The sequence below is a fragment of the Oncorhynchus keta genome, chromosome 2 (genome assembly GCF_023373465.1).
Source record: "Oncorhynchus keta strain PuntledgeMale-10-30-2019 chromosome 2, Oket_V2, whole genome shotgun sequence".
In the NCBI taxonomy this organism is placed as follows: domain Eukaryota; kingdom Metazoa; phylum Chordata; class Actinopteri; order Salmoniformes; family Salmonidae; genus Oncorhynchus; species Oncorhynchus keta.
Window position 1 is genome coordinate 25,220,739 of NC_068422.1, and position 24,093 is coordinate 25,244,831.

At 41.4% G+C, this 24,093-nt stretch overlaps 1 protein-coding gene across 2 annotated transcripts in view; it reads right to left on the bottom strand.

The window, feature by feature from the left end:
* The window catches only part of LOC118398544 (KH domain-containing, RNA-binding, signal transduction-associated protein 2-like), a 123,076-nt gene that overhangs the window by 56,734 nt on the left and 42,249 nt on the right, over positions 1 to 24,093 (bottom strand). For both annotated transcript variants that reach the window (XR_008074966.1, XM_035794006.2), the window contains exon 3: positions 2,957 to 3,073. Coding sequence is in view for 1 of the 2 variants with exons in the window: in XM_035794006.2 (XP_035649899.1) it covers positions 2,957 to 3,073 (117 nt within the window). In the remaining variant the exon portion in view is untranslated. The remainder of the gene's footprint in view (positions 1 to 2,956; positions 3,074 to 24,093) is intronic.

Consider the following 24,093-nt stretch of genomic DNA (forward strand, 5'->3'; position numbering starts at 1 on the left):
TAAGTAAGACCTTTAAATAAGTCAACACTCAAAAGGCCGCAGGGCCAGATGGACCACCAGGACATGCACTGACCAACTGGCAAGTGTCTTCACCGACATTTTCAAGTCTGTAATACCTACATGTTTCAAGCAGACCACCATAGTCCCTGTGCCCAAGAACGCAAAGTAACCTCCCTAAATGACTACCAACCAGTAGCACTCACGTCTGTAGCCATGAATTGCTTTGAAAGGCTGGTAATGGCTCACATCAACACCATCATCCCAGAAACCCTAGATCCACTCCAATTTGCATACCGTCCCAACAGATCCACAGATGACGCCATCTTGTGGTCCTTCTGTGGCTCAGTTGGTAGAGCATGGCGCTTGTAACGCCAGGGTAGTGGGTTCGATTCCCGGGACCACCCATACGTAGAATGTATGCACACATGACTGTAAGTCGCTTTGGATAAAAGCGTCAGCTAAATGGCATATATTATTATTATTATTATTATCTCTGTTGCATTCCACACCACCCTTTCCCACCTGGACAAATGGAACACCTACGTAATAATGCTATCCATAGTGCCCTCAAAGCTTATCACTAAACTAAGGACTCTGGGACTAAACTCTGCAACTGGATCCTGCACTTCCTTATGGGCCGCCCCCAGGTGGTAAGGGTAGGCAACAACACATCTGCCACGCTGATCCTCAACACGGGGGTCCCTCAAGGGTGCGTTCTTAGTCCCCTCCTATACTCCCTGTTCACCCACGACTGTGTGGCCAAGCACGGCACCATCATTAAGTTTGCAGACGACACAATGGTGGTAGGCCTGATCAAAGACTAAACAATGATACGGCATATAGGGAGGAGGTCAGAGACCTGGCAGTGTGGGGCCAGGACAACAACCTCTCCCTCAACGTGATCAAGACAAAGGAGATGATTGTGGACTACAGAAAAAGGAAGGCAGAGCACGCCCCCATTCACATTGACGGGGCTGTAGTAGAGCAGGCGATACAGAGGGTAGTGCGTACAGCCCAGTAATTCGCTGGGGCCAAGCTTCCTGCCATCCAGGACCTCTATACCAGGCGGTGTTAGAGGAAGGTCCTAAAAATTGTCAAAGACTCCATTGTCAAAGACTATTTCCATTGACCCCCCCCACACATTTTTTTACACTGCTGCTACTCTTGGTTGATTATATATGCATACTCACTTTAACCCTACCTACATATACATATTACCTCAATTACCTCAACTAACGCATCACCGGGGGCAAACTACCTGCCCTCCAGGACACCTACAGCACCCAATGTCACAGGCAGACCAAAAAGATCATCAAAGACAACAACCACCCGAGCCACTGCTTGTTCACCCCGCTATCATCCAGAAGGCGAGGTCAGAACAGGTGCATCAAAGCTGAGACCAAGAGACTGAAAAACAGATTATATCTCAAGGCCATTAGACTGTTAAATAGCCATCACTAGGCAGCTTCCACCCAGTTACGTAACACTGCACCTTAGAGGCTGCTGCCCTACATAGATTTGAAATCACTGGCCACTTTAATAATGGAACACGAGTCACTTTAATAATGTTTACATATTTTTGCTTTACTCATCTCATATGTACAGTATATACTGCTTTCTATTTTGCTGTATTTTAGTCTATGCCACTCCAACATTGCTCATCATAATATTTATATATTCCTTAATTTCATTGTTTTACTTTTAGGTTTGTGTGTATTGTGTGTATTGTGTGTACTGTTGTGAATTGTTCGATATTACTGCACTGTTGGAGCAACAAACACAAGCATTTCGATACACCTGCAATAACATCTGCTAAACATGTATATGTCACCAATAAAATTAGAATTTTTTAATTTATTAACCTGTACCCCCGCACATTGACTTGGTACCGGTACCCCCTGTATATAGCCTCATTAATGTTATATTATTTTACTTTTTTAAAACTTTAGTTTATTTAGTAAATATTTTCTTAACTCTTCCTTTTTCTTAAAACGGCATTATTGGTTAAGGGTTTGTAAGTAAGCATTTCACAGTAAGGTCTAAACTTATTGTATTCGGCGCACGTGACAAATAACATTTGATTGGATTTGATTTAACAGCAGGCAGAATTAAAGTGTTTACTGTGTGAGGTGTTAGAGAACATAGTTGTCCCTTACCATCACTGAGGTTGTACTGCAGGTCTTTTATCATCCTGAATAGATGTGTGTATTAATGTGTCCAGGTCGAACATTAGCTGTATAATTATATACAGCAGCACTAGGACCTACTGAAGCTCCTGTAATGACCTGAGCTACTTGGACCACCAGCCCTTTGTTCTCTGGGCCGGTGTTGATCCTCAGATAAGGCTGGTTTCAGGGGACCACGAGTCACTGAGAATGAATAGCCTGGCTGAGAAGCAAAATGCTATCTATACTTAAAACCCTATTACATTTATCTTGGCTATAGTAGTGCTAACATAAGGATATTGTGGCGCATCCCTAAACCTCTTTTAGCTTACATTAATCTTTTTTTGTATTTGAATGCATTTCAGTTGGACTTTTCATAGAAATATTTTGTGCTATCAAGCTATCACTTGTCACAATACATGGGTATATGTAATGAATGTCATTGTACATAATTCAACATATGCATAATTCAACATATGCATAATTCAAATAATTTGAGAGATGTTCGTTCCTACCCTTTTTGACCATGAGTAAATAGCAGAAATGTAATTCATCTATGATTATGAATCTGTTTGTGTTCTATGATCATGTTTTGTATTTTTTTTTCTTTGTATTCGTTGATTGCATTTCGTATTCGTATTTGATGTGTGTATTTTTTATTCTGCAAGGCTCGTTTGAAAAAAGAGCCCTTGGTCTTTATGTTAGCTACATGGGACAGTAAGTATTCCATTGAAGGTAAATGAAAGTAAGATGGTCAAAGAGCACATTCTAAGGAGGTGTGGTCATCATACCTTTACTTTGTCCCTCATGGAGCCTTTTCCGAGGATGGACATCTTTGCTCCGGTTTCTTCTTGTAATCTTTTCATGGAATTGCCACGTGGTCCCAACAGCTTCCCAACAAAATTAAACTGCAACAGAGGAGAGGAAAAGCAATGTTTCTCAAACAGATTCCTTGACTGTTTTCAATTATATACCTTAGAAGTAAATGGAAATTAGGTTATATATTGCAAGGGAAAAAAATATTAGATAAAAATATAGATTACAGTTGGCTAACAATAAACCTTTTAAAATAAATCTTATCATTTTATTCAGAATGTCTGAATTGAAAAAAGACCTGGGAAAAAAACTGTACAACAAATCAATAACGTTGAGCCATGTGTGCTGCATTACCCTGGTGAATGGGTCTCAGTCTCATCTGAGGTAGAACAGGGTCTGAGTCCCAAATTGCAACCTATTCATTTTATAGTGCACTACTTTTGACCAGGACCCAAAAGGTAGTGCACTATACAGTATATGGAATAGTGTGCCATTTGAGACTCTAACCACGGTCTTCAGTTATCAGCTCCATCCCTTTGTTGGACCACTGAGGTCTAGTCAGTCCCCACTGGGCAAAAACTGGTTGACTCAACATTGTTTTCAGGTCATTTCAACCCCTAAAAAAATCTGTGATGGCATTGAATCAACGTGGAAAACTGATTTGATTTGCAAAAAGTCATCAATGTAAGGGCTTTTCGCCTTTTTGTTTTACACAACTTTAACCTAACTCCAAAGATATGGTGCCATTTTTTGTTGATTTCATGTTGAATTCACCAAATGTGAATCAAAACTAGACATTGAACTGATGTCTGTGCCCAGTGGGTCATGTGTCTTGTTAAGGCAGCACGGTCATCAATGTTGTATGGAGAGGAAATAAAACGTGTGCACCAGCCAATAATGTCCCTGGTAAAGATCGAGAGGTCAGAGCTGGGAGAGTGAGAAATAATGAGTTTCGTCCCAATGGGAAATCAAGGAATACTATCCAGATGAGGAACTATCAAACACCTGCCTTCAGCACTGGCCAACATAACATCTCACTGACCGTAGACTTGTTGTTGGTCATAAAACATAGCCCTTTGGGTTATTACTGTTACTGTCTTTTTTCTTTATCACTGTTGGAGATCAGTACTGACCACAATGGTGACCATCAACATCATAATAGCAGTCAGTTAGTTGAGTCATTTGCTAATTGAAAATGTATTATTCTAGGTCTATTCATGCATTAAAACCACAATCAGAACACCAATTTGAAACACCCCATGTGTTAATAAGTCATTTAGATTTCCAACTACCACCCCCAAATCCTGCTGAGGTCTCTTGTTCTCATTTCTCGACCACCCCAACAATATTTTAAAATGAATGACTTGACCTTCAAATGTTTGGTGTGACCAGCTGAAAACTCAACCTCCTCCAGAGCTGAACAGCTGTCAGCTGGTCAACCACCCATTTCAACATCACCTGCCTTGGCCTCAAAAATGACTATAACCTATTCACAACACTACTCAAGCCCCCCCACTGAGGCTGAGCATACAACTCAGCCAATAAGAGCCATGGCCAACTGTGTTCTGTATTGCAGCAGCAGTCTGACAAATACCAAAGAGGCACATGACTGCATACTCAGCGTATCTTATCTCTGACATCATGAAGGAGCACTGCATCCCAGGTCTGCATGAAAAGCAAAAGGATACGGTTGGGTGCTGAACAAATCACCTCTCTAACTCCATCCCTTCATCCATCCATCCCTCCTTTCTGAGGTGATTGAGTTGAGGACCCTGGTGGGTTATTCTGTCTTCTCTGGGGCTGCTTTAACAGGAATATCCTACAGCTGGCTGGGAGCCCTTGAGCAGATGGCCGCCACGGCTACAGTAAGAAGTAGCTCGCTGGGCGGCAGCAGAAGAGTGTCCTGTTCTCATTACACTAATGAATGTCTGGAGCCGCTCTGAGGCTCCGTGGTGGGCAATTTGGGCTTTTAAGGGGGCACGGTTCAGAGTTAAATTAGGTTTGAAATGATGCAAGGCACCCCCTGCCGCCCCAACACCGGTAGGCCTGAGGATGTTAGAAACTGGGTGTGTTACTAATTCAGCAAGTATGTGGAAATACTGCATGCATTACTATAAAAAAAACTATTGTGTTTATATGAAGAGTATGATTATGATTGTATGCACATAGGATATCAAGTTTGTTGATACTGAAAAGCAAAAGGAAATATTATTTCTGTTACACTTTATTTTAAGGTACACATATTTTCCACTGGTTTGTAGTTTATAAGAGGCTTTATATTCACAGGAGGCCTTTTGCCTTTTGGTAGGCTATTATTGTCAATAAGAATTTGTTCTTAAACTGACTTGCCTAGTTAAATAAAGGTTAAATGTAAAAAAAAATAAGGCCTTTATTATGTCTTATTAGACCTGTAGTATGCCTTAATTAAGGGTTTTCTTATTCAAACATTATACTTCATGTATTACTGGCCACTCCTTAATAACACAAGGCAAGATGCAGTAGATGGTATAGAGTACAGTATATACATATGAGATGAGTAATGTAGGGTATGAAAACATTATATAACGCGGCATTGTTTAAAGTGACTAGTGATACATTTATTACATCCAATTTTTTATCATTAAAGTGACTAGAGATTTGAGTTAGTATGTTGGCAGCTGCCACTCAATGTTAGTGGTGGCTGTTTAACAGTCTGATGGCCTTGAGATAGAAGCTGTTTTTCAGTCTCTCGGTCCCAGCTTTGATGCACCTGTACTGACCTCGCCTTCTGGATGATAGCGGGGTGAACAGGCAGTGGTTCGGGTGGTTGATGTCCTTGATGATCTTTATGGCCTTCCTGTAACATCGGGTGGTGTAGGTGTCCTGGACGGCTGGTAGTTTCCCCCCGTGATGCATTGTGCAGACCTCACTACCCTTTGGAGAGCCTTACGGTTGTGGGCAGAGCAGTTGCCGTACCAGGCGGTGATACAGCCCAACAGGATGCTCTCGAAGCCTACTGAGGTTGAAGAGGCGCTGTTGTGCCTTCTTCACCACACGGTCTATGTGAGTGGACTATTTCAGTTTGTCCATGATGTGTACTCTGAAGAACTTAAAACTTTCCACCTTCTCCACTACGGTCCCGTCGATGTGGATAGGGGGGTGCTCCCTCTGCTGTTTCCTGGAGTCCACAATCATCTCCTTTGTTTTGTTGACATTGAGTATGAGGTTATTTTCCTCACACCACACTCCGAGGGCCCTCACCTCCTCTCTGTAGGCCGTCTCGTCGTTGTTGGTAATCAAGCCTACCACTGTAGTGTCGTCTGCAAACTTGATGATTAAGTTGGAGGCGTGCATGGCCACGCAGTCATGGGTGAACAGGGAGTACAGGAGAGGGCTGAGAACGCACCCTTGTGGGGCTCCAGTGCTGAGGATCAGCAGGGGGGGGATGTTGTTACCTACCCTCACCACCTGGGGGCGACCCGTCAGAAAGTCCAGGGCGGGGTCGAGACCCAGGGTCTCAAGCTTAATGACGTGTTTGGAGGGTACTATGGTGTTAAATGCTGAGCTGTAATCGATGAACAGCATTCTTCCATAGGTATTCCTCTTGTCCAGATGGGATAGGGCAATGTGCAGTGTGATTGCGATTGCATCGTCTGTGGACCTATTGGGGCGGTAAGCAAATTGGAGTGGGTCTAGGGTGTCAGGTAGGGTGGAGGTGATATGATCCTTGACTAGTCTCAAAGCACTTCATGATGACAGAGTGCTACGGGGCGATAGACGTTTAGCTCAGTTACCTTAGCTTTCTTGGGAACAGGAACAATGGTGGCCCTCTTGAAGCATGTGGGAACAGCATACTGCGATAGGGATTGATTGAATATGTCCGTAAACACACCAGCCAGCTGGTCTGCATATGTCGTTTTTCCTGTGATTTGTATCATATTGAACAACGGTTGATGAAACTGACAGTGTAAAAGTGTGAAACAATGTAATCAGTGTTATTTCCTGGTAGTTGCAATTTCCTGAAATATAATCTCCACAGGACCTTCTAATCAGCAGGTGTTGCATGAGTGGGAGTTTCATCTTTCCATGCTGACATCACCAGGCAAAATCAGTGCTTTCAGCCCCTCTTTAAACCTCCTGTAAGACTGTAAATGTGTTGCATCTACAGCTCGTCAATCATGCTTCTGTGAATCTGAGGACCTGCGAGGCCCTGGTGAGCAACAAGTTTTTACACGGGTCTCTGTGACGGAGACCTGCTTCATGGGCAGATGTTTTTTTTAAGTAGATGGCATTGATTTTTCTAAATGTTTTCACAGACTGTACACTGCAAGCCACTTTTACCACTCAACTCAAATATTGCATGTTTTGAGCTCAAATCAGGATAATTATCTTACAAATCTATTGCAATCCATTTACAAAATGGTTAAGCATAATCTGTTTGGAGATGTTTCCTGTGACTAATATGTTTCACATCCCACAGTGTCCCCAGTACGCCCTGCTCTACAAATCACGTAGATAGAGATGTGATAGAGATGTGCTCTGTACACATGTGAAGTGACACACCGTTGATGAATCATTGGCTTACCTATTTCAAAACATACAGTACTTTGAAAGAGCAACTTCTAAACCCTTGTTTCATCAGGTTTTGTGAAATTTCTTTGATAGATGATTATCTTACTAAATGCAAGTAGCCCATTCAGAATGCTTGCAAAAACTTCACTGAAAATCCAGTGTGTACTGGCTAATACACAACTTTACAATTTGGGCAATTTAATTGGTGGAATGTCTGCATCTAACAAGTAAGTGAATCTTTCAAGCGTAAACTAAAGTCACAGGTTTAGATCCTGGATTGAAATGAATGTTCTTACATCAACAGCTTTTCTTTGTGATAAGTGACTGATGTGGCCTTTAAACAGACTCCCAGACACTTGCAATGTAAGGACAAAGACTCACATCTCCTTAGAGATGAGCCCTGAGATTTCAATAAAACAAAAAGGTGAAGCATCTTCAATAAACACTGTGGCAGCATTCCCACTGAACGTCACACTGGACGAGAATTGGCTACAAATGACTGTCTTGTCATGCAGCTCACAAAGGAAGTTAACATGGCTGTAATCTATTTAGCCTCTCCTCACAGCACATTTGTCTTCTGACTTCAGCGCTTCACACTTGGACAATTTGAAATGCATTATTCTCCATCTACATTTAACTGCCGTCTTTGGTTTTATTGCGTTTTCTGCTTGCTGAATAGCTGTCTATTTTGTTCTTCGTTGCCCTTGTTTACAACTGTATTAATGCAAATCCAGCATTTTGTGTAGACTAGAAATTGTTTACAGAAGAGGCACGTTAACACATTGTATGCTTAAAAAATGATCCATCTCCATCTCACCTGTTAATGGACCAATGTTTAAAATGGCATTATCATTAAATTAGCAGAACGATAGAGCTGTTTACCTCTGTATTACAACTATGTAGTGGTTAATCCTACAGTAGTATTGTGAAACATTGGATTCACTACAATGCCGATGGTAATATCACGAAGGAGCCTTTGTCATTGACATTCAGAATCCTCTTTGCCTATTCCAGAGAGAAAGGTTTCAAATAGGCCTCATCTCCAATGCAGCCGTTTTTTAAAACTTTAAATCAAATTATTTCTGGGTAACAATTGTTTTCAAATAAAATGGTCAAAAATAAACGAAAATAGCTTCTTAGCGAAGGGCAATTTCTCAAGTAAGAATTTTGCCGGGACTGTCTGGACGTGGTCTGAGTGGGGAGGGGAAACAAAACCAGGCCTATTAACTATTAACTAATTGACTGTATGTTGATGTCTTCATGGAAGGCCAAAACTCCATCCCACCCAAACAGGCTGAAATTGCAGGCAGTCTTGTCAAACAGCTCTTACCCTAAAAGGGCATTATCATAATTTCACAGTATTATTCCAACCTCATAGTGTTGATTTATAAAACTGCACTGGGCCTTTAAGAAACAACTGAAAATGGAAACCTTACAGGTGAAGAATCTTATTTTGATCACCTTTGTTGCTGAACATTTTCACACTCAATCATCAAGTTTGCAGATGACACTACAGTGGTAGGCTTGATTACCAACAACGACGAGATGGCCTACAGGGAGGAGGTGAGGGCCCTCGGAGTGTGGTGTCAGGAAAATAACCTCACACTCAACGTCAACAAAACAAAGGAGATGATTGTGGACTTCAGGAAACAGCAGAGGGAACAACCCCCTATCCACATCGACGGGACAGTAGTGGAGAAGGTAGTACAAGTTTTAAGTTCATCGGCGTACACATCACGGACAAACTGAATTGGTCCACCCACACAGACAGTGTGGTGAAGAAGACGCTTCAACCTCAGGAGGCTGAAGAAACTTGGCTTGTCACCAAAAGCACTCACAAACTTTTACAGGTGCACAATCGAGAGCATCCTGTCGGGCTGTATCACTGCCTGGTACAGCAACTGCTCCGCCCACAACCTTAAGGCTCTCCAGTGGGTAGTGAGGTCTGCACATCGCATCACCGGGGGCAAACTACCTGCCCTCCAGGACACCTACACCACCTGATGTCACAGGAAGGCCATAAAGATCATCAAGGACAACAACCACCTGAGCACTGCCTGTTCACCCCGCTATCATCCAGAAGGTGAGGTCAGTACAGGTGCATCAAAGTAGGGACTGAGAGACTGAAAAACAGCTTCTATCTCAAGGCCATCAGACTGTTAAACAGCCACCACTAACATTGAGTGGCTGCTGCCAACATACTTACTCAACTCCAGCCACTTTAATAATGGAAAAATGTATGTAAAAAATGTATCACTAGCCACTTTAAACAATGCCACTTAATACACTGCTCAAAAAAATAAAGGGAACACTAAAATAACACATCCTAGATCTGAATGAATGAAATATTCTTATTAAATACTTTTTTCTTTATATAGTTGAATGTGCTGACAACAAAATCACACAAAAATTATCAATGGAAATCATATTTATCAACCCATGGAGGTCTGGATTTGGAGTCACACTCAAAATGAAAGTGGAAAACCACACTACAGGCTGATCCAACTTTGATGTAATGTCCTTAAAACAAGTCACAATGAGGCTCAGTAGTGTGTGTGGCCTCCACGTGCCTGTATGACCTCCCTACAATGCCTGGGCATGCTCCTGATGAGGTGGCGGATGGTCTCTTGAGGGATCTCCTCCCAGACCTGGACTAAAGCATCCGCCAACTCCTGGACAGTCTGTGGTGCAACGTGGCGTTGGTGGATGGAGCGAGACATGATGTCCCAGATGTGCTCAATTGGATTCAGGTCTGGGGAACGGGCGGGCCAGTCCATAGCATCAATGCCTTCCTCTTGCAGGAACTGCTGACACACTCCAGACACATGAGGTCTAGCATTGTTTTGCATTAGGAGGAACCCAGGGCCAACCGCACCAGCATATATCTCACAAGGGGTCTGAGTATCTCATCTCGGTACCTAAAGGCAGTCAGGCTACCTCTGGCGAGCACATGGAGGGCTGTGCGGCCCCCCAAAGAAATACCACCCCACACCATGACTGACCCACCGCCAAACCGGTCATGCTGGAGGATGTTGCAGGCAGCAGAACGTGCTCAGTGTGAACCTGCTTTCATCTGTGAAGAGCACAGGGCGCCAGTGGCGAATTTGCCAATCTTGGTGTTCTCTGGCAAATGCCAAACGTCCTGCACGGTGTTGGGCTGTAAGCACAACCCCCACCTGTGGACGTTGGGCCCTCATACCACCCTCATGGAGTCTGTTTCTGACCGTTTGAGCAGACACATGCACATTTGTGGCCTACTGGAGGTCATTTTGCAGGGCTCTGGCAGTGCTCCTCCTGCTCCTCCTTGCACAAAGGCGGAGGTAGCGGTCCTGCTGCTGGGTTGTTGCCCTCCTACGGCCTCCTCCACGTCTCCTGATGTACTGGCCTGTCTCCTGGTAGCGCCTCCATGCTCTGGACACTACGCTGACAGACACAGCAAAACTTCTTGCCACAGCTCGCATTGATGTACCATCCTGGATGAGCTGCACTACCTGAGCCACTTGTGTGGGTTGTAGACTCTGTCTCATGCCACCACTAGAGCGAAAGCACCGCCAGCATTCAAAAGTGACCAAAACATCAGCCAGGAAGTATAGGAACTGAGAAGTGGTCTGGTCACCACCTGCAGAACCACTCCTTTATTGGGGGTATCTTGCTAAATGCCTATAATTTCCACCATTTGCACAACAGCATGTGAAATGTATTGTCAATCAGTGTTGCTTCCTAAGTGGACAGTTTGATTTCACAGAAGTGTGATTGACTTGGAGTTACATTGTGTTGTTTAAGTGTTCCCTTTATTTTTTTGAGTAGTGTATAATGTTTACATACCCTACATTACTCATCTGATATGTATATACTGTACTCTATACCATCTACTGCATCTTGCCATCTTTATGTAATACATGTATAACTAGCCACTTTAAACAATGCCACTTTTATATTTACATACCCTACATTACTCATCTCATATGTATATACTGTACTCTATACCATCTACTGCATCTTGCCTATGCCGTTCTGTACCATCACTCATTCATATATTTTTATGTGCATTTGTGTGTTTAAGGTAGTTGTTGTGGAATTTTTAGGTTAGATTACTCGTTGGTTATTACTGCATTGTCGGAACTAGAAGCACAAGCATTTCGCTACACTCGCATCTGCTAACCATGTGTATGTGACAAATACAGTTTGATTTGATTTGAAATGCATGAGCTTTATGATTTACAAGAATTCACTGAAAACCCGCACTAACCAACGTTACATTAACAGAATTGCACTTTTAATGTAACCTCATTTTGGCCAGATAAGGCTGTATTAACAATATGATACTGTCCATATAACCGTGGGTTAGTGTGGGTTTTCAGTGAATTTATGTAAAGCAACATTATGGACTAAACGTTCAAATCCTGCTGCTACTGCAGGATTATTTTGCTGCAACAAAACTGGTCAAATGAAGAGTCAACACCTGTATGACACACTTGACAGATCAAAGCAACAGAGTAACATTAGAGAGTAATGTCCTTGCAGGATGCTCTTTTAAAGACAGCTAAATATGTCATTACGCTCAGTCGCAAGAGAAAAGACTAGAGCCACAGATTAGAAAATACTTAGGCCACAGTAGGTACAAGAAAATAAACCATAAACATAAACAATACAATTTCACACAGAACACCAGAAGATCATTTTTTAACACCATCCGACGGTCTGGTCTCCCCCAGACTTGTTACATGGTCCACATGGTTATGTATGATTAGACCTAAAAAATGGGGTCCCTCTTGGTTGGATTTCAGGTGGGTGGTTGTGCACTACACCCTAGCTACCAACCCCAGTTATGTACAGCTAGATGAGATCCGCAGATGGTCTGAGACAGTCAGACCGTCCCTGCCAGTTTAGCCAGCTGTGCTGCTGTGCTATTTGGTAAACCCAGTTCTGGCCTGATAGGGGGATTATAGCCTGAGGCGGAGGTCTGCCTCCCTGCCTGCCTGCGCTTTAATGGCTGAGGGATGACTGGGCGTCAGTGTGTCAGAGGACAGCAGCATTAGTTGCACAGATTTTAGACAGTGGCAAAGAGAGAGAGAGAGAGAGGGAGAGCAGCACTCTGCTAAGTGGCGTCTAGGGGGCTAATGAGCCTACAGGAAGAGAACTGGGATAAGGAGCTATGATAAACTCCAGGAAGTAATGTCTGCACAGACACTAGAACATGTCTTGGGTTTAAGGAATGGGTGAAATGTAATTGTTTAGAGAAATGTTGCTGACAGTTTTGTAATGGTTCTGTTTAGTTCTTGTTTTGTTTTAGCTAGTCTGATGAGCTTTTTATCCACTAATTCAGTAATGCTCCTATTGATTCAATACAACATGCACTCCAAAAAGGTAGGAAGTAATGCTGTAGACCAGGGGTATTCAACTCCTGACCCTATGGGGTCCGGAGCCGAATGTTTTTTTGTTCTACCTGATAATGAATTGCACCCACCGTGTGTCCCAAGTCTAAATCAGTCCCTGATTAGAGGGGAAGAATAAAAAACGCAGTGGAACTGGCTTGGAGGTCCAAAGTTGAGTGTGAGGGCTGTAGAGAGTGGAGTCAAGATTGCAAGTTTACTCCAAGAAAGATGCAGTAGAGTCAATGGCTGCTTCTTCAGTCTACTCGGAGGCAGTAGAGTCAATGGCTGCTTCTTCAGTCTACTCTAAGGCACTAGTGTCAGTAACTGTCTTGAGCTCAAGACTCTTGACAGTGTAAATACTTGATCTCATCCCGAATATGAGTAGAATTTTAAAAGAAGATGCTACAATATGATCTTTGAAATCTATGCTTGTAATTCAATTGGAAAGGAAAGTTGTAGGCTAAATTATATCAACAGAACCGCTTGCAGACAACTAAGGAAAGCCAACTGGAAATGCCTCAAATAATGATCAGTTCAAGTAATCATGAGAATCAATGCCTTCATCCTGACCTCAGCAAATACAAAATATGGAAAACATTTGGAAAGGACAAAACAATCCTGGGGATCGTGTGTGTGTGTGTGTGTGTGTGTGTGTGTGTGTGTGTGTGTGTGTGTGTGTGTGTGTGTGTGTGTGTGTGTGTGTGTGTGTGTGTGTGTGTGTGTGTGTGTGTGTGTGTGTGTGTGTGTGTGTGTGTGTGTGTGTGTGTGCGTGAGCGCGTGAGTGAGTACAGTATTTAGGGGATATACTGCATTTTCTCACATTGATCCCCTATGAAACAGCGATGAAAGACGCAGAATGCAAAGCAACAGCAGGAAAAAGCTTGTGATGAATCTGGTGCATTAATATACACATTGAGCCTTGGCACAGGGGGCCAGCAGCACAGATGTTGTGTAAACAAACAGGACATTAGAACTCCTTCCTGTGAAGGGGAAAAGCTGACAGGTTACTAAAGCCATTATCCATACAGATGAGGCTCACCAACCCCACAGTGAACACTGCTGCCTCCCAGTCTGAGTGGCCAAAACGATTTTGGACCATGAAACAGAGAAAAGCGTGACATTCTTACGCTCTCCAAGATCAGCAGTCAGCCACACAGTTTTCTGGAGGAGAAATAAACATGATGAAATAATGTATCTATAAATTGTTGTTGTATCTCAATGTATTTATGCTTGCTAGCTCTTTGACAAGCTTTTAGTGTCCAGAAAGAACTGTCTGGGTATTACTAATGATTCATCCTAGGCAGTGTCAAAAGATGACAATCTAGATAGAATACAAACGCTTCTCCACAGATCAGAATGTTTGGGGGCGTACAAGTTTTCCGCTGGAAGCAGATGGTCAACTGAACTATTTACAAACGGGGAGGAAGGACCAAACACTCAAGACCTCTGCTTTGCTCTCTGAGGAAAACAGTTTATGCCTGAAGCCTCTCTGCAGCAAGCAAAACAACTTTTTATCACCACTTTTGTATACTATCTCATAAACAGCTTTGTGTAAAACAAAGAAACCAACAGAAGTGTCTCAGCAGGTTTCCAAAGCAGAACCGAAGATACCGTCTTACATCCACTTAACTTTTCCTACAATGTGCTGTAAGGTCCTATTGAGGTGCTTATCTATGTTAAACACCTTTCAACAAGGTAGGTCCTCCTTTGGGACAACGGATTTCTTTGGCAAGACAACAATGGGATTATTCTATGTGCAAAGTGCAGATACACTGCTATGTAAAGGTCACAATAACTGAAGACTGATAAGAAACCTGAATCGGTGAGGCCCACAGGACCAAATGTCATTGTATGTGTACCTGGAGGAAGAATTTTCATGTGGAAAAGATCTTAATGCCCTTAAAGGCTCTTAAAACCCAAACACATGACTGGGTATACTTCAAGCTTAAGGAGCTGGGGTTTTGTTTATCAGGGCACACAGGTATAGATGCAGGTATAGACGGAGGAAATGCAGATGAGTTTCGTAAATGACATAAATTGACTGAAAACCCACACTAATACATGGTTATATTAACAGTATTTCCCTTTTGATGTGGACTACTTTTGGCCAGCTAATAGCCTAACCACCTATCATGCAACATGGATTAAACGTTCAAATACTGTTGCTGCAGGATTATTTTGTTGTGACAATATAGGTCAAATTAAGATCCTACACCTGTAAGCAATTTTGAGAAGAAAAAAAACATCTTATATTTGTATCAGTACTAGCATGGTTTGTTTATATTGTAGCTATTACATATTTTAATGTTTTAATCTACAGTATATATATATTGACACGGTTAGTCTTTTTGTCATACACATGTCAAGGACACATACATATATATGCATATGTGTGTGTCCTTGACATGTGTATGACAAAAAGACTAACAGTGTCAATGTCTTAAGTGTTTGCAGCGATACAGTAAGTAAGCAGACTGAGTAGCAGACCAGTGGAGTTGGAATAGTGCAGGTAAGATGTGATTGTATTGGTAGCAGTAGGACACAGTAAGGGTATTTAAAGGACACAGTCTGCAGCATTGTGTATGTGCAGAGTTTGTTTACTGTTTAGGATGCAGTTATCCAGGCGTGATGAGGTGAATGCATTCACTCATTTACATGGATGAATCTTAACAGACTGTAGGTGAGTATAATTATGTTGCTGTGATGTACAAGCTGCGTACAGGATGACAGTAAAAGTCCACAAGAATCATAAAACACGGGATGAGATGTTAAAAACTGTCCATTGTGCCAATAGATGGAATGCACTCACATGAGATTTGCCGTGATGTTGACAGAGTGGCATGGGAGGTTTATTTCTTAGACTGGGGTAAGATGTCAATTTTGGGACACATCCTCAGTAGTGTGCCTTCGAATCAGTGGGTGTTTCGCCCTTTAATCACTAAACACCCTCATCAAAGGTGGCCAGCTAAAGGGTAATCAAGCCTTAGCTTGTGTCCCAAGTTTATTACAACTTTGAATCCAAGATTAAATAAAATGTATGTTATCAGTTGTTTTACTGTATTTAATCCACATTTGATTAATACATCATAAAGGCTTTTAAAATAAAATCATATTTCTTTCATGCATATTATGTCAGACAAGGTTTGACGTACAAGGTTTGTATGTTCTTCCAAACCAAAACCCTGTCTGCAGAAAATAATAAAGAATCAAGTGTTTCTTGGAGATCAGAGCCCCTGAAAATCTATTCCAAGCCAAGGAGGTATTTGATGTGAATCAATTAAATCTCATTAAGAGAGCGGAGGGAAATACAAACAAACTCAATTGAAGCAATGGCATAAATAAAATATCAGCATTCAAAATGTGATTTATCCCTGTCACGCCTGCTCCAGTTCTCTCCCCATTGTGCTCGTGGGTGCCAGGCTCCTGCCACCATCATTACACACACCTGTTTCCCTCATCACCTGCATCAGCAAATTGTTGGACTCACCTGGATTCAATCACCAGTTTTTTTACCTCCCCTATACTTGTCAGTTCCCCACTGCTGCATTAATTGTCGTATGTCGTTATGTCACCCGGTGCTGACGCAGTCCTGTCCTGTGTCCGTTCCAAATTAAATGTTGACCCCCATACCTACTTCTCATCTCCAGCATCAGTCCTTACAATGCCAGTGAGTTGTTAATTATCATGGCAAAGGTATGATGTGTAGATAGATATACAGACAGACAGCTCTGAGCTTCTGTGTTTGGTGACTATTTGTTGTGTCCACATTTTTTTTTTTTTAATTAACTTGGCAAGTCAGTTAAGAACAAATCCTTATTTTCAATGATAGCCTAGGAACAGTGGGTTAACAGCCTGTTTAGGGGCAGAACGACAGATTTGTACCTTGTCAGCTCGGGGATTTGAACTTGCAACCTTTCGGCTGCAAGTCCAACTCTCTAACCACTAGGCTACCCTGCCTCAGCTTCCTCCTCTCATCTGTGCTGGCTGTAAAAATGACAGGACGACTGCCAGCAGGGAGGATTCAAAGGTGGACAGAAAAGACAAATAAAAAGTACTTCCCAACGGGGACGGATTGCCTCTTGGGGACCTGTTAAAAGACTGCACGCTCTGGAAAACAATGTAATGAGAAAGTTAGGTGGTGCAGCTTTATTCAGGGCCGGACTGGGAACAGAAATCAGCTCTGGTGTTTCTAACACAGCGGCCCATTTTTCCCCCCCTTGAGGCCCCACACGGCCCATTTAACAAAAAAACTATGCCCCAACAACAGCCCTTTTATTTGACGGTGGTCTCCATTAGCCCAATAATTATCATTTGGTGCAAAAAATAGAAAGATAACTAGTATGACAGGCCCACGGGGCTAATAATAGACCAACCCATCTGGCATTTGCCCAAAATGCCAGATTGTCAATCCACCCCGGTTTTATTAGCGGAACGTGCAGCATCAGCAAAGGTGTCAAACAAGCCTGTTATGCCTGACGCAGCTTGTAAAATTGTGCCTTTTTTCATCATCTTCAGGGAGTGCTGTCCATGGGATTATAGATAGGCCTTCAGTAAATCAATCAAGGGTAGCTAACATGGTACTTTATTTCTCTCAACAACCCAGACTCACATCACTCGCAGAACAGAAAAGTGTTTCATTTGACTAAAGATTGACTGTCAAACACTGACATAATGGTTTTCTCGCTGTTGTGTGGCATGGTTGTGGAAAGAAATAACATACCAAGTTAGCTACAGGCTTTGGGTGGGTCAAGCAGTCTATCTGACACCTTGGCCAATCATGTGGAAGGCCTGTGAAAACATTGGGTTTGATGGTGATGCAACGAAGGTCAATACAACACAAGCTAAATCTCTCTTTCCACAGTTATTGATTGCTTTCAAAACATTCACAGTCATCTGAGAAGTGATGAGATACGAACAATCTCAAACTATGACATCAAGGATAAAATGTTTAACGTGCTGCAGTACAGCAAGTAAGGGACTTCATATGCTGACTAGGCTATTTTTCTGTAGTACAATAATTGTTGTTAGACAACTCTTGTATCTAATGATCAGTCCCCGTGGATTGCTCCATGCTTGCTGACTTTGCAGTGCACCCCAGAGGGGCAGTAACTTTTTCTGCTTAGCCTTACATATAAATTAAGATGGTATTTACAAGATTTATGCTACTATATCCATCTATGATGGTTGAGTATGTATTCTAACATTAACAAAATAATGTTAATAATAATAATGTTTTAACAATTATTTATACAGGACACATCTGATGAGACATTGATAGATGGTACCCAGTCATCTGTGATGCCACTATTCCTGCCAAAGATAACATGTTCTAAAATCTCTCTCAATTTTCTTTAGTGGTGTCTTAAAGTATCATAATAATCTTTATAAACTCAAATACTACAAACTCTATCATGTTATCACTTGACCAATCAGGGCACAGATAACAGTATCGCAATAAGGTAATACAATTAGATTCCCATATTCTCTCACAGAAAATATCTGACAATTTACTGTAACCAAAGGATTTACTGTAACCAATATGGGATTGAGATAATCACGATTCAATAAAACAATTTGGCTAAAATACTGAAATATCCATTGATTGATAGATTCTCCCCAACAAACCCCCTACACACTCCTAAATCTCCAAGTGTAATATGGGTGTTTCCATGGAAACCCCATCTGCTGACATTACTAGTTAGTAATGTTGGTGAGCCCCATTCGTTTCTCCGCCCCTGTTTCAATCTACAGTCCTTGACTTATATCGCTGCTGTATGGCATCCAAGGCCTCAGGAGCCTGTGTCAGCAGGGACTGTATCTTTCAGTGGTAGCTGGCGCAGTGTGGTAGTGGCATACCAAAACGGTTAGGGATTCTTAGAGAAGATAGACAGCTGCAAAAAAAATGGAGCCTTACACTAGCTGCTGCTAAAGAGTGATGTTACACAAATATACTGTATAGAGCTGAGTGGCTTGTCATTTTGGGGTTTCTGTTCAGATAACATTACCAGGGAGGTAAAGACAGATAATTCATTCTGTATTATCTAATTGTAATTCAAGATTATTGGAATACTTAACTCTCAAAATGATTTAATTTCCCACTGTAACTCTATGGTGGCACATAATGATGAGTTTGGGGAAAGTCTGGAATTAAGTGTATCGCAGGCATTGCCTATCTGACCCCACCTTATGCCAAGGTACAGCTACAGTATAATATGAGTTATGAAGAGTATAAAAGCTTGAAGTTAAAGCTGTGTTTTTCACCTTTATTTCATAATATCAATGAAAGGACACAACATAAGAGCTGACTATAATTAGTCAAGATGTCTCAGTGGACACAGCTGTCCAGAAATATAGTACAGTACTGGGAGGGCTGATCAGTTTGGCACATCTCAGATGGGGACCGAACAAAAACAGCCTGCACTACTTTATGCAAATGCCAAAATTAAAATCAACCTACTTTAATGAGGACATCAAAGTGGCTCCATGCAACTGGAGCTCTGCCTAAGTCACTGACTGCAGAACCAGAGAGATTCTGCTCCAGTGCTCCAGAGCCCCCTCTATTATACACTTCTGAACACACAGGGCCACTTGGCTCCGGCTCTTAAATCAAATCAAAGTTTATTTGTCAAGTGCGCCGAATAGAACAGGTGTAGACTTTACAGTGAAATGCTTACTTACAGGCCCTGACCAACAGTGCAATTTTTAAGTAAAAAATAGGTATTACAGTGCCTTGCAAAAGTATTCACCCCCCAGCATTTTTCCTATTTTGTTGCATTATAACCTGTCATTTAAATTGATTTCATGTAATTGACATACACAAAATACTCCAAATTGGTGAAGTGGTAAATTGGTAGATTAAAAAAACAAACATAAAAGTGGTGTGTGCATATGTATTCACCCCCTTTGCTATAAAGCCCCTAAATAAGATCTGGTGCCACCAATTACCTTCAGAAGTCACATAATTAGTTGAATAAAGTCCACCTGTGTGAAATCTAAGTCTCACATGATCTGTCACATGATCTCAGTATATATACACCTGTTCTGAAAGTCTGCAACACCACTAAGCAAGGGGCACCACCAAGAAAGCGGCACCATGAAGACCAAGGAGCTCTCCAAACAGATCAGGGACAAAGTTGTATAGAAGCACAGATCAGGGTTTGGTTATAAAAAAATATCAGAAACTTTGAACATCCCACGGAGCACCATTAAATCCATTCTAAAAAATGTGAAAGAATATGACACCACAACAAACCTGGCAAGGGAGGGCCGCCCACCAAAACTCACGGACCAGGCAAGGAGGGCATTAATCAGAGGCAACAAAGAGACCGAAGATAAAATAGGAAAAATGCCAATAGGGTGAATACCTTCACAAGCCACTGTAGGTTAACAATAGATTAGTAAGGAAATAAAATACAACAGTAAAAAGACAGTGAATAATAACAGTAGTGAGGCTATATACAGTAGTGAGGCTATATACAGTAGAGAGGCTATATACAGTAGTGAGGCTATATACAGTAGTGAGGCTATATACAGTAGATAGGCTATAACAGTAGAGAGGCTATAACAGTAGCGAGGCTATATACAGGCACCGGTTAGTTGGGCTAATTGAGGTAGTATCTACGTACATGTAGGTATGGTTAAAGTGACTATGCATATACTGTATGATAAACAGAGAGTAGCAGTAGCGTAAAAGAGGGGTTGGGTGGTGGGTGGTGGGTGGCGGGACACAAGAGATTTGAGATCTTAGAGATTTGAGACTTGTTTAAACACAGAGAGATCCTGATGAAGACAAAAAAAACTTTCTCACAGATGATCAACCTGAAAATGAGAAACATTGGATCTATACTAAGTCATGATTGTTTTACTGTAAGGTCTCACACCAAGCAAATCAACCCATTGTGTAAAAGGCCAATCAAACAGTATGTTGCATACATTGACCAAAAGATAAATGCAGCATTTTTTAAAGTAACTTGGAAAAGGCCCCTTAACCATCTACGGTATACGCATTATGTTTAAATGGATCACCTATAATATTATTTAATAACAGTATTCACTTTCAAGCCTCACCTTAAAGTTTTGAAGCACTACTCAAGCGCTATCACAAGGATGGAAGCAAGAAGGCTCGTTATTACAGTAACCAGTAGCTGTTGAGTGTGTCAAAGGTTGACACTTGCAATGCAGCAGCAACTCACCTTAGCGTGCATTTGTATGTGTGCCTGCCTGCCTACCTGTGTGTGCGTGTTTGATGGTCACTTGGCTGTCTCTGGATCTAGCCCTCACCCTCTTCACCTCTGCACCTGTCTCTGTCTCATGGCACCAATTATTTAGAAGAGAGCAAGACCCACGCAGCAGCACTGAGCCAGGTCAGTTCTACAGAGTTACCTCTTCTCTGCAGGAGTCACCCTGTCAAAATAGCATACAGCTCTGCTAGTGAGCTGCCCCAACTGTCAACTCTACAGAGCTGATTGAACAGATTCCATCATTTATACCCTGCACGTTTTCAAGTTATTCAAACCCTAACCCACAAATTCTAATATTTCACCACTAGCTTTAATTGTCAATCATATCAATAGGCCTACAGCCCCTCTTTTCCTCCAGTACGTGTTTTATTACTGCATGATATTCACAGTTTTTGACTGATAGGTTTTCCCATATTAGAGAGATGAACTGTGTGCTAATTGAATAGCTGGAGTTGTTCCAGTGCTTTGGATAGCAGAACAGCGTATCTAATACAGATGAGCCTGATGACACCACTACTTTTATCCAGAGGCGTCCAGATAGTGTTACAATATTAAATGAGATACATTATGTCGTTTTGGCGTCAAAGAGCCAATGTTTTTGGAATTAAATTTTTGGCTCCAGTTAGTCCGTATAATTTAGCATCAATCACCAGGTGCATACCCTTAGGGCAACAGATTGTACAATGACTTCTGGTGACTAATATGGGTTGGTATGTGATTTTTTGTTGTTGTAAGACATACGTTGATAAATACAACTTGATAAAGGACACGTAGCAATTTATTCCTGCTGAATAGCCATGCAGACTTAATTTAACTTAGACAAAAGTCTTGCAAACAGTGCTGAATACTGGCATTTCGAATGGATTTTCTTATTGCATTCTAAATACAGTTATCGTGCAACCCACAATGCATCCTCTAAATCTCATTTCAGTCAGTCACAATCTTGGTTGCCAGCAGCTACAGAGCCTTCAGAAAGTATTTACACCTCTTGACTTTTTCCACATTTTGTTGTGTTACAAATTGGGATTCAAATGGATTTAATTGTAAAAAAAAATAAATCAATCTACACAAAAATAAATCGAAAGTGGAAGAAATATTTTGACTTTTTTTAACACTAATATGTTCAACCCACTGAGTCAATACATGTTAGAATCACCCTTGGTTAAGTCTCTAAGAGCTTTGCACACCTGGATTGTACAATATTTGCCCATTATACTTTTTTCAACGTTTCAAGCTTTGTCAAGTTGGTTTGTTCATCATTGCTAGACAGCCATTTTCAAGTATTGTCATAGATTCTCAAGCCAATTTAAGTCAAAACTGTAACTTGGCCACTCAGGAACATTCAATATCATCTTGGTAAGCAACTCCAGTGCATACTTGTCCTTGAGTTTTAGGTTATTGTCCTGCTAAAAGTTGAATTTGTATCCCAGTGTCTGTTGGAAAGCAGAATGAACAAGGTTTTCCTCTAAGATTTTGCCTGTGCTTACTGTAGGTCTATTCTGTTCATTTTATTCCCCCCCCCCCCCAAAATGCCCCACTCCTTGCAGATGGCAAGCATACCGATAACATGATGCAGCCACCATCATGCTTGAAAAGATGAAGAGTGGTAAACAGTGATGTGTTGTATTGGATTATGTAATCAGGACAAAAAGTTATTTTCTTTGCCATATTTTTTGCAGTATTACTTTAGTGCCTTATTGCAAACAGGGTGCATGTTTAGGAATATTTGTATTCTGGTCAGACTTCCTTCTTTTCACTCTGTCATTTACGTTAGTACTGTGGAGTAACTACCATGTTGGTGATCCATCCTCAGTTTTCTCCTATCACAGCCATTAAACTCTGTAACTGTTTTAAAATCACCATTGGCCTCATCGTTAAATCCCTGAGCGGTTTCCTTCCTCTCCGGCAACTGAGTTAGGATGGACGCCTGTATATTTGTAGTTACTGGGTGTATTGATAGACCATCCAAAGCATAATAATAACACCTATGCTTTTTTATCTACCAATAGGTGCTCTTCTTTGCGAGGCATTGGAAAGCTTCCCTGGTCTTTGTGGTTGAATCTGTGCTTGAAATTCACTGCACGACTGAGGGACGGCTCTTGCAGATAATTGTATTTGTGGGGTACAGAGATGTGGTATAAACACATAAAAACACATAAAAAAGATGTGGTATAAACATAAACAATTATGTTAACCACTATTATTGCACACAGAGTGAGTTTATGCAACTTATTATTTGACTTGTTAAGCACATTCTTTTTACCCCTGAATGTATTTAAACTTGCCATAACAAAGGGGTTAAATACTTATTGACTCAATACATTTCAGCTTTAAATTTTGTATTAATTTGTGAACATTTCTCAGAGCAAAATTCCACTTTGACATTGTGTGTAGTAGATCAGCTGCAAAAAAATATTAATTTAATCCATTTTAAATGCAGGCTGTAACACAAGAAAATGTGGAAAAAGTCAAGGGGTGTGAATACTTTCTGAAGACACAATACAATAATAGTAGTTCCTAGAAGTTGGTTGAATTAGGGCCCCTTAGCCACAGGTCACAGGTGGCAGACAAAGAAAAGTATGAAAGGAAAGATTCACTCATGTGAACTAGTGTCCTTGAAATATATGGTCAAAATGTTTCATAGCATGAATGTATTTTCCCATGTGTGACCATTGAGCACCTCTAGCTTTCATTCTATATTGGAAGAGTAACATAAAGGCATGTATGAAGGTTGGCAAACTAATGAACTATAATAAGTACTATTTTCAACTGTAAGAAAAGTACAGCTTATTATCTGTAGAGAGTGCATTAACGTAGGCCAGAGCAGGGGTGGTCAAACATTCGGCCCGAGGGGGGGGGGACGACCTTAATATAAATCAAATCAAATGTTATTGCTCACATACACATGGTTAGCAGATGTTAATGCAAGTGTAGCGAAATGCTTGT